Source organism: Camellia sinensis, chromosome 2, assembly GCF_055761805.1.
Source record: "Camellia sinensis isolate YWXY chromosome 2, ASM5576180v1, whole genome shotgun sequence".
NCBI classification, from domain to species: domain Eukaryota; kingdom Viridiplantae; phylum Streptophyta; class Magnoliopsida; order Ericales; family Theaceae; genus Camellia; species Camellia sinensis.
In genome coordinates this window covers 56,860,662-56,872,053 of record NC_138962.1, presented here as the reverse complement: position 1 = coordinate 56,872,053, position 11,392 = coordinate 56,860,662, and the positions used below count along the sequence as shown (strand labels likewise).

At 33.9% G+C, this 11,392-nt stretch overlaps 2 protein-coding genes across 5 annotated transcripts; both read right to left on the bottom strand.

Moving 5' to 3' along the window:
* Positions 1-1,879: 1,879 nt before the first annotated feature.
* Positions 1,880-4,131, bottom strand: LOC114309606 (protein DMP3). The gene has a single exon (XM_028255387.2). It carries the CDS (start codon positions 2,694-2,696, stop codon positions 2,010-2,012), a length of 687 nt encoding a protein of 228 aa, XP_028111188.1. The 5' UTR covers positions 2,697-4,131; the 3' UTR covers positions 1,880-2,009.
* A 704-nt stretch (positions 4,132-4,835) lies between these two features.
* Positions 4,836-11,137, bottom strand: LOC114309851 (uncharacterized). 4 transcript variants are annotated; one of them, XR_014360969.1, is made up of 5 exons: positions 10,813-11,125; positions 8,898-9,588; positions 8,187-8,814; positions 7,417-7,555; positions 4,836-5,123 (listed from the first exon to the last, which is right to left on the bottom strand). XR_014360969.1 is itself a non-coding variant. In XM_028255719.2 (5 exons), exons 2-5 carry the CDS (start codon positions 9,504-9,506, stop codon positions 5,101-5,103), a joined length of 1,425 nt encoding a protein of 474 aa, XP_028111520.2. In that variant the 5' UTR covers positions 9,507-9,588; positions 10,813-11,137; the 3' UTR covers positions 4,836-5,100. The 4 variants fall into 4 exon arrangements, 3 of the variants coding, with proteins under 3 accessions (XP_028111520.2, XP_028111535.2, XP_082770605.1); XM_028255719.2 differs by having other exon boundaries at positions 7,468-7,555; positions 8,110-8,814; positions 10,813-11,137; XM_028255734.2 differs by having other exon boundaries at positions 7,468-7,555; positions 10,813-11,135.
* Between the last annotated feature and the right edge of the window lie 255 nt (positions 11,138-11,392).

The following is an 11,392-nucleotide window of genomic DNA, read 5'->3' as shown; positions in this document are numbered from 1 at the left end:
ACCTATTGATGAGTCCGGATTCTCGGCTGCCCTACCCGGCAGCCCTACCCGGCAGCCCCCAAAACGACGTCGTTTTGGGGGTAAATTTTCAAAAAAAAAAAAAACGCAGAGGAAGAAATGGAGGAAGGAGAGGAAGAGGGAGGAAGGAGGAGGGAGGAGGAGGTGGAGGAGGAGGAAGGGAAGGGCCGGCCGGACTGGAGGGGGCCATAACCAGTGGGGGAGGAGGAGGAGGAGGAGGAGGCGGAGCCGGGGCTGGAGGCGGAGGCGACGGCGGTGCACAGCTGCTGCGACCAGCTGCTGCGACGAGCTGGACGGCTGCGACGGCCGGCGGCATGGCGACGAGCTGCGATGGCGCAGCCTCCTCCCTCCTCCTCCTTCCTCCCTCTTCTCCCTCTCCCTCCCCCCTTTGGTTTCTGTGAGAAGAGAGAGAAAACAAGAACGAAGAAGAAGAAGAAAAGAAAAAAAAAAAAAAAAAAAACCCCAAAACGACGTCGTTTTGGGGGCTGCCGGGTAGGGCGGCCGAGGATCCGGATTCACCTATTGATAAGGGGAGGTATGATAACTTTTGTGTCCTATTAAGAAGAGTGTTTGGTTAAAATAATTTATTAAAAAATTAAAAAAAATTAATAAAATAAAATATTTTATCTAATTTATAATTATTTTACTTTTCTTTTATAATCATCAAATCAATTATATATATAAAAAAAAAACTAACATTTCAAACTCAACTATTTTTGTCAAATTAAATTACTCAAAAATTTAAATGGCTAACTAAAATAATTAATTCCCTAAACACGCACACTATCACAATTCACGTGGTACATGTGGTCATTTTTAGGCCCCTTTAAAAGTTAGCTGAAAAATTAAAAGTAATTCTTAAAAAAAACTGTGCTAAACAAATTGATTTGTTTAGTACATTTATAATTTTAGACTTTTTTCTAATAGCTTTTTAGCATAAGCAAATTTAATAAATTTGAATTTTTTTTATGAAAATGAATTTAATAAATAAACTAATTTTTTTATAGCAAAATAAGTTGTTGTAATCAATAAATTAACATTTATTTTGGGGTACAACCTATGCCTATTTATTATTATTTAATTTCTTAAACGTGGTATTGTCAGACTAATCTCTTCACATGGAGGTGATTATTATAAAGTCAACTGCCTCTTATAAGAGTTAAATTAATCTTATAACAACCATATTTATCATCTTATATATCATTATTATTAATATATTAACAATACATAAAACGGAAAAATATAATAAGATAATACAGTTATCATAATATTATTGTTATATTAGTTGAAGTATTAAACATTTTATCTTAATTGGTTAATTTATTGAGTTTTTTTAATCAGTTAGAGTTGCTTCTTCCTAAGTAACCCATGGAATATTCCAATTACTCTGGGTTTCAAGCTGTGCTTTATTTTATTTTTCAAAATCACAATAAACTACCCAAGCCACCCTGGCAAAGTAAGATCCTAATAATTTTCATCACTTTTTTTTTTTTTAAGGGGTTAGCCGAACAGTAGAGATTTTAAAATAAGATTTAAAATCTCGAGTTTGATTTATCCAAGAGGCTACTGAATGTTTACCTGATTGTTAAATTCAGAATCTGAATATTAGTCAAAATTCGTACAAGCTGCCTTAGGCATTCAATTATTAAAAAATTAAAAAAAAACTAAATATTTACAATCATCTCAATTACAAGTATCATTTAAATTCAAAAGATTAAAGCAAATGTCGAATCCAAATCAAAATGTTTGAATTTAAAGCACATCTCAAAGTTCACCCTTCAATTGCTAGGCTACCCATGCTGTCAAAGTTTTTTTTTTTCCATAATAAATCACAATCTAAAAGCAAATAACAAGAGTAATGTTAACGATGACCATGAAATCTGTCAATATATGTTTATTTTGTTTTTAGAAAAAAACAAAAACAAATAAATCAAGTCATTACATCTTTTCATCTAATGAAAATGAAAAATTAAAAAGTAAAAAGTAGAGAATTATTTGCCTGGTGTAACAGGGTAACCAATGCCATGCCTTCTAGTAGGAAAAACCATAAACAACAAGCTACAAATGAGCCCAATCCCAATAGGAACTATGTCCAAAACCTCTTGAGTTTCATGGGCAGGCTTTGGATAAAAGCAACTCAACACATTCTTATCCCTCAAAGCCACTGCAACAAACACCAACATTGACAACACTGCATGAACAACATCAATGGGGGTCACCCTGTACTTACTCAAATCTGGAAGCCCTGTATTTGATTGGTAGTCGAAGAGCCACATCCCTTTGAACGTTGCGAAGCCATAGTAGACTTGTCCTTCTGGTGACTTGAAGCTGTCGGTGAAGGAACTAAGGAAGCAGGATGTGGCGAGGAGAAGGAGGAGGATGAGTGTCATGGGGCGTGTGGCGGAGTCACATGAGCCGTTGGTGGTGAAGATCGGTGTGAGGAGTTGGAAGGCGAGGATGGTGCCGGTTGGGAGGAGGTTAGCTAAGTTGGCTGTGCTTGTTAGGGTTTGAGAGATTGCACCTTGTGAGAAGGACGGCGATGTTGGTGGTGGTGGTTGGGATTTTAAGGTTTCAGGTGTGTTATCATCATCTGAATCACTTGAAGTAGTGGTAGTGATTGGAGGTGTATTAGATATCGATGTTTCCTTGGAAGGAATTGGCCTTGCTCTAAGAGACATTTTTTTTTTAGAGTTTTGATAATATGGGTGAGGGTAGGATTAGGACATCTATCGATAATGGTAGTAGAAGTAGGGGAGCTGATGTCTGAAAAGGAGGTGATTGTGGTGGTGGTGATGGTGGAGCTGATGTCTACGGAGGAGGAGGTGGTGGTGGTGGTGGAGGCAAATTGGATATAAGTTATGAGGGTAATGGGGGTAGTTGCTGGGGTTGGGGGGGAGGACTAGTTATAAAGAGTTGGATCACAGTTTGTTTGCTTGTCTTGAAAGGTGTTGTTTCGTGGCAATGGGGTGTTTGGTATTAGTCTAATAATGTGTTTGACAATATTGTTCCAATCTATCTTTGCGTGTACCGTGCGCTGGCATTATTGTCTGGTTGACCATTTCCACATGATTAATTTTTCAGAAAACTCACATGTTAGAATTATTTAAAAATTAATTACTAAATCATGAAAAAAATTATAATTTTATTTTTTAATTTTTATAAAATTTGTCACTAACTTATAAATATTTTTTTAAACAACCAACTTCAATGAAATTTTTCCTAATTTTTTTTTGTATCTATCACATACCTCATCACAAATTTTTTTTTTTCAAACTAAAGAAACGTATCTCCGTTTGTTCATTCATTGACCCGTCAAACCTTGTTTTGGGTCCAGTAATATTATGAAGGTTATTAACTTGTACAATTTTTTAATGTGGGGAAAAAAGTTAATTCAACATCACATTCCTTAATTTATCACCCCTAACCCCTAGTGATGTGACATTAAAGTTAAATTCTATATGATAGAATATTTAACAAATTAAAAATTGACACTCATTAAACACATCATCAAGGATAATTTTTAGAGATAATAAATTAAATATCTCAAGCATATTTCAAATTAATTTATGGTGTTGGTGTGTACTTTTAAATACAACACATGGTGAGAAAGCTGTGATTTTTTGTGATAAAAATTATAAATATTTATAATGTCTTTTGTCATTTTGTGGTATAAGTTATAAATGACAAATTTATAATGTATAATTATTATGATTATGTTATAAATAATGTGTAAATGTTATGAATCAGTGGTAAGAAATGTTATCAATCATTTTGGTGAAAAGGAAAAAAAAGGGAAATTATGACTTGTGATATTTGTTCTAGATTGCTGTGATTATGGCCTATTTTGGAAAGATGGTAAAAAGTGATTTTTTGATTTTTAATCAAGTTTTTGGTTTTTTTAGACAAATGATTTAGGAAGTTGGTAAAAAATTACTCTTAGCCTTTTTGATTAATATTTGTTCATGATGTCAAATCACAATAAAATGACCAAACTACCCCCATTCAATTTAAAATATTTACAACTTTACTCACGTAACATATTTTGACCCATGAGGGGTAGAATTGTAATTTTACCAATGACTGAAAACCATCTTCCTAAATGAAAAAAATACAAGAAAGTCAACTTTTGACTTTTACTACAAACCTAAAAAAGTGACTAAAAACCAAATTCTCAAAACACCCCTATATTAGAGTGCATATGCATGTACCTTTTCAAAAAAACACACCGTAACAACTCCCTTAAAATTGATGTTATAAACCGATTAATATAATCAAAGGTTTACTATTCCCATTTTCCTTTATTCCAAAACACTTAAACCACTAAATGATAAGTAAATTTCAAAATGCAAAAATCTCAAAATATAATCTAAACACTTGTAATCATTTTATCTAAGAATTTTGAAATGTAAAAATTTGGAGGCATGAACCTACAATTATAAACGTTTCGAGAGTATAGAAGAAGTTAAAAATAGAAGACGATTTTGTGCAGAGAGCAGATGCCACGGTATGAATTGACCCATCTACCAGCAAGGTTGGGGAAATTTAATCTTAGGTCAGATAGTTAGCATCCTTGATCCCTTTTGATTGAGACTAATACCTACCATATACTTTATAGTCTAATGTAATTTTTTTTTTTAAAAGTTTTTTATTTACCCTTTATTATCTTTCTCATTTTATTGAACAACTAGGTCATGGGTGATTGATTACAGATAGGAAAATGCAGTTGCGTCTATAAATATGGTTTGGTTTTGATTTTTTTGGGGCTAATTTAGTTAGACAGTTTACATTTTTACATTAAAAAATAAATAAAAACTAAATTGAGCTGTGGGCAATAGTCATAATTATATAATAAAAGAAATACAAATTGTCCAATCACAAACCTCCATCAGAGCAAATATATACAAATATTTATGGCACCACATTAGATACATAAACACAACAAGTCTTAACATCCTTGGACCTCAAATAAACAACAGTGATCATCAAAGATGTAAAACAAGATTGCATCCATTACACATATACAAGGTCACAACAACACACAGTAAATTGGGTTTTCAAACATGCTCCAAGCTTTCACAAAACTCACATCATGCAAGGATCATTTCCTGAAATGGTTATAGAATAATAAAAGATGAGTCAAAACTCGGCGAGTAATATTATACTAAAGCATGAGTAATAAACCAAAGCACCATGGGTACATGAAGTTATCGAAATAGTAACTTGAAACAGATATTAATAATTAAATTTTTATATAAAAAGAGAGAACAGAGAATTTTCAATGAAAGCAAAGGCAGAATGACAGGAGATTGTGTCAACCTGTGCTCCAAACAGCTATCACAAAAGGGGCAAGTCACGTATAGTGATACACAGGGATACACAGGGACGTCTCACTACATGGTTATCAACATGCTTACTGTCCCTTGGTAGCTAGAACTAATTACAAATGGCATATAGAAGTATCGCATCACATGATTATAAAAACATATAGAGGGATATCCATGGATTTTTTCGGGTAAGTAGGATATCCATGGATTTGTGAAACATAAAACATGTAGTTGCAATAAAGAAAAATATAACTTTGTGATCAAGTCATGCTTGGAACGAAATAACATTTCTTTATAAACTAAGCTTGGAGATGCCCATTTTTTTACTCGGCTTGTCCTCTTATGAAGCTATATTGGTCTCTTCCTAATGATCCTTCACAAGGTATGTCAGAAATACAATTTAGACCAATTTATCCACAAAATGATTCCATAAGTAATTACTCAAATTTCATTTATGCTGATTAAATCGTATGATTCCATATTGCCAATATGATATTGGTAATGTACAATCTTAATTATACTCTAAGGTGGGTCCCAGTCCCAGAGGTAGGGGTAGAAGTTGTGTTCGGATCATAAAAGAGAAAGATAAACCCGGAGCTGGTTGCTAAACTGTGCACTCCCACTGGCAGACTTGCTAGGGTGAGTTGTTAAGGGTTTGTTATTGGGGTTCAAAACCAGTTTGGTTCTCAACCCCAAATCCCCCAAACTCCATTCTAAGGTCTCAACCTTGATACACGAAACATAAGCTCCCAAAGGCCTCCCACAACATCAACCCAACCTCCAAACATCATCAAATCCATGTTTCAAATCACAAATCACAAATCACAAATCACAAATCACAAATCACAAATCACAAATAACAACTACAGGTCTCTTGCATGCATGATTTCCACAACCATGACATTACCACACACATGCAAACTAAGCTCCCCCAATTCCTAGGTCCCAGCTTTACCAAATTTTAAATGATCATTTAGCTAATTTTCCAATTTTATTTCATGAATATAGACACATGAATGAGATAATATAACCTGGATGGGTTCTACAATTCTTTCTGGAAATCTCTCTCTCTCTCTCTCTCTCTCTCTCTCTCTCTCTACGCTAACACCTAAAAATACTTGGGACACTTGTCTGTTCTAGTACAATGCATGTGTCTCCATCCCAACAACTAACCACATGACCAACAAAACCCAACACATAAGCATGATACAGTCCCCCCATTAGCTTAGTTAATCTCACTTAATTAAGCCTAATATTGCTTACCAATTACAAAATTACATAAACAAAATAACATGCATCATTTTATTAAAAATTGAAACTAGAATTAAGATAATCACAAACCAAAATTCCCAAATTATTTGCTAAGGCCAAAAATGCCATATAAATAATTAATTTATCATGAATTTAGAAGGATTCTAACACTCAATTATCAGTTTATCACACATACGACATGCTTTGATTTAACAATTATCAATTAAAATAAGACACATAATTTCCAATGAATGCCATTAAGCAATAAGTTAGTAATGCAAAATGGAAAGACTAATAGCTATGGTATTGCATAAATAATCTAAAACTAACTAGCCATAAATAATAACTTACAGACTTCTAAGGTTGAGAATTGAGACTAGACGAATGGTCAGGCAGTTTTTATTTTGCTAGTAGCCTATGCTAAACTGGAGTTTTATATTTCATTTAATAAAGAGCAAAGATATAGGTCTGCCCCCCCCCCCCCCCCCCCCCCCCCCCCCCTTTTCCTTGGAAATAGCATAATTAATACTCCAAGCCTTTCTGAAAACCCTATTGCTTATACAATTGGGTAATCCCAACAAGAAGACAACGCTGCATTAATAAAGACCAAGGATAATCAAGGATTTTGAGTTTTTTGAACTGAGAAGCAAATAAGCTGAAAACCTGAAAAGTTTTACCAGACATTTTCAAAACTTAAGCTAAAAAGCTGGAAAAAAAAAAAAGAAAAGTTCTAGCTAACAGGCCATACTAATGCTAAGAAAGTGATGATATAGTTATAGTAAAACATAGGCTTATATATATGCAAATACTGTCATCTACTTACAGCACCATTAGAGTTTCTTCCTTTCTTCAAGCATAGAGATGAAGATGTTACCTAATGGCTCTTGCTTTGTCTCCTTAATCATGAAAGCATCTGTCAAAGCTGATCTTGATACCAAAGAAGCTACCAATAGACGCAAAGTCTGCAAAGTGAATATATCAGCAAGTAGCAAATGGATCTACAACAGTAAGTAAATTGAAATTATAAGCATATCTATCGTAATTTAATAATTTGATAGTTGAAGACCCATGATGAACTTCTAGTGCAAGCCAATGAATTCTATAGAACTGTAAGGGTTATGCTATTTTATCAAAATTGCTATGATAGAAATAAGGCTAATTACCCTGACCACCCCTGAAGTTTTACAAAAATATAATAAGCCCCACAAGTTTGGTATAATTACATTGATCACCCTTTAGTAAGGCAAAAGTATCCAAAACTAATGCAGATGGTCGTAAACACAACGATAAACACGGGTAATGTATACATTTTAGTATAAAAGAGATGACAATATCATTTTCCATCTATATGACTAATGAATTATCGATGAAAGGGGGGCTAAGTGTTATGTGAATTCAAATCTTATGGGAACCCAATGTAATTATGTCAAACATGTGGAGCTCAATGTATTTTCTTCAAACCTCAAGGGAGGTTAGTGTAATTAACCTAGAAATAACTTGACAGTAGTTCATTTACCTCCTCCTCACCCATGGTCACCTCCAATTCCTCAACATCACTGAGGGGTACCTTTAATTTGTTGATAAGAGATATACCTGAGATCGGAGATAAAGGTGTTATGGACAAATTATCTGTCACCATGAACATGGATGGCCCTTTCATAAATCCACCGCCAATTTTTACTTCCCCGATAAGGGAGTTTGAATTCAAATCAGAGCATTTCGTTGTAAACAAGGAAGAAAGAGTTGAGAATGATGGGTTTACAGCTTCCTCAATGCCAATTAGTTTGTTGCCACAAGCAAGACCAGGGGCTACTTTTGGATTGACTACAATGTCCTTCATCTCCTCAGATTTGAAGAACTTATTGATGTTGGTATCTTGGATGCTCTTGAATAAGTTACCCATGCATCCCTTGAAGGACAAAGATGAGAACTCTTTAAAGACATACCCGATTGGAAATGCAAGGAAACTACATAGGACATCAACAAAATTTTCTTCAACTTCTGCATACAATGCTCTATTGTTAGATTTGTTGATGATAAGCTTCAAGTTTGTCTTTGTATCCACATTTTTGGTGTCCTTAACTTTTTGAGATCGACATGTACTCCTCGGTCCATATTTTCCACGGCGAAACGTGAAACTAGTCTTACTTATGGGTGGTTCCATAATGGTGTCAGACAGGGGTGTCCTTGATGTTAATGAACACTTCAGCAATTTCAGAACCTGAGAGAGAGAGGGAGAGAGAGTAAAATGATAAGGCTAACATTTATGCAATTAGAAAAACAACTAATGAATTTGTTACTTACCTCATTCTTTCCTATGTTCACAGTTCTCTCCTCTATTTTGCTATCATCCATTGTTCTGAAATTGCTAAGCAAAGATAAGCCAGCCATGGTGGACAGAGGCAATACTTTAAAGTCATCCGTTATCATAAAGCGGGCAGTTGGTTTTACAAACACCCCTCCATCTTGAGAAACCGGATTTGACAGATTTACCTCAAGTTCTAAGGGGTTTCCACAGCGGCAACATGAAGTTTGGTAATAGCTGAGAAAACTACAATCAGCATCGAAACAAACATAATATTTGCTCCTGCTATTGCTTTCAATCAAATTTATTTTTAGGTTCCTATGGTATATTTCAGCTGCACTTCGAGGATGAAGTAGCATCTCCTTGTGCTCACTTATTAGATATTCCTCATCAAGATTTTCTACACTTTCATATAAGTTGTTCAAGCAACCAATCTCCCCCTTTAATAAGTGCTCATGAATGAGCTCAACAATAGTTCCAATAGGTAATGTCATGAAGCTGAATATAACGTCAACAAAATCCTTATTCGACTCAGCAAAAACAACTCGGTTTTTCTCTTTCTCCACAAGGATCTTCAAAGTGATACTTTCAGAAGCGTCGCTCGCCATGATTTTGAATGAAAAACAAATGACTAGTTTCAAGAAAAGTGTAATTTGCTCACAAATTTTGGCTCCTACCCTTGTGTAATCACTACAAAAGTAAAGAGTAATTGAAAAACATATCAAAAGCTATCCATCACAATATATATATATATATATATATAGTAGATGAAGCTTGCACAAGTTTGGGAGTAAAGGTTTAACAATAATACAAAAAAGGTAGTCAAAATTTCATATTAATGGAAAGCGGACTGATGCATTTCAAAAATGGTGTGCTTGTCCACACCACGTAAGAACTATCCAAATCCATTAACCGTAGCACTAAAACAGAGCCATTCATCATCAACCCCCAAATAACTCACAGCCACCAGTATACATATATTCATCAGATTTGGTTCTTATCAGAACAAATATATTTGACCTTATCCTCGTTATAATTGGATTTCTTCAATTGAAAAAGGGATCTTAATGGACGCACACTTCAGTAATTCAAACCTTATTTTTTGCAATATGCATGCCTTCAAAACTAAAATCTGAGTAAATTGGCCATCGTAACATATTTCATAGAATTGTTACGTATCAATAAGATTCCCAATTTTTAACTATTCTCACAAATAATCGACATCTCAATGCCTAGGCTAAGATACTTAAAAAAATGCTAGAGAATTTGATTCTAAAAAACCTGTCATCACAAAACTTTATCTAATGCTTTCTTCATTGTTCACATACATGTTAAACATCAAAGCTAAAAATCGCAATCTCGTTATTAAGTTGCAGACTTGACCATCATCACTAACATAATTGCCACTATTGTTAGAGTTGTGTTGAAGACACATTAACTAATTTAGATTTTTTGGGGGAAGTGGGGACTATGAGGGTTTGAGAAAAAAGTTTGGCTTCTCCCAAGTTGTCATCAGGGCGTTTGGACTTGGTAAGCACATTTTGGGATCGATTTTAGTGATCCGAACTGTTAAAAGACTCATTATCTAGACTATTCACACAAACAACAAAAAAATAAGATGATTGGACGTCAGTATGTTGAATCATATTTGTTTTTAAAAAATAAACCACAAATATAATTTCAAAAATAACTATGCATTTTCATAATACAAATTTGATTCAAACATTGTTATCATCTTTATTTTTTATTACATGAATATACTATCCAGCAATCGGTCTCAAAATGGGCCAACCAATCCCAAACGCGGTCTCACCAGACCCAAAATATATAAGCCATGAAGAAAGGAGAAAAGAAGGGTGAGAGGGTAACACAAGTAAAAGCAATCAAAGATGTATAGAGTTATGGCAATAATACCTGTGAGATATGCCCAGCAAAGGCAAAGGCAAGATGAACAACACAGGCTTCAAATTGCAGTAAACTAGTAGTAAATTGATGGGTGATAATGATGAGAATTCATGGAGGGTTTGGGAATTGGGAAAGATTAGATAAATTGCTGAAACCAGTGGAAGGTTTATGTAAGATTTGAGAATAGGATAATGATCATCTGATGACAGTGGTGGCGCTGAGTAGATAGTTTAGTCAACTCAAGTTCGATATTATCTGATGATTATCTGATGATAGTGCTCGTTTTGCCCCTTTTTTTTGGGACCGAATAGTGCTATGCTATGCTAACAATCGTTTTTAGCGCCATTTTAATTTTAATATATATTTACTGAAATTAATATATTTATAATATATTTTTTAATATTTATAATATATTTTTTTAATATTTATCTTTGAATAATTCAACTTATTTGTATTTTAAAATTTTACCCATATATTTTATTTTAAAAAAATTATGTCAATTTAATAATTTATTTTGTTTGTCTTAAAAAATATATACCTTTTTTTTTTTTTACAATATATATATATATATATATATATATATATATAT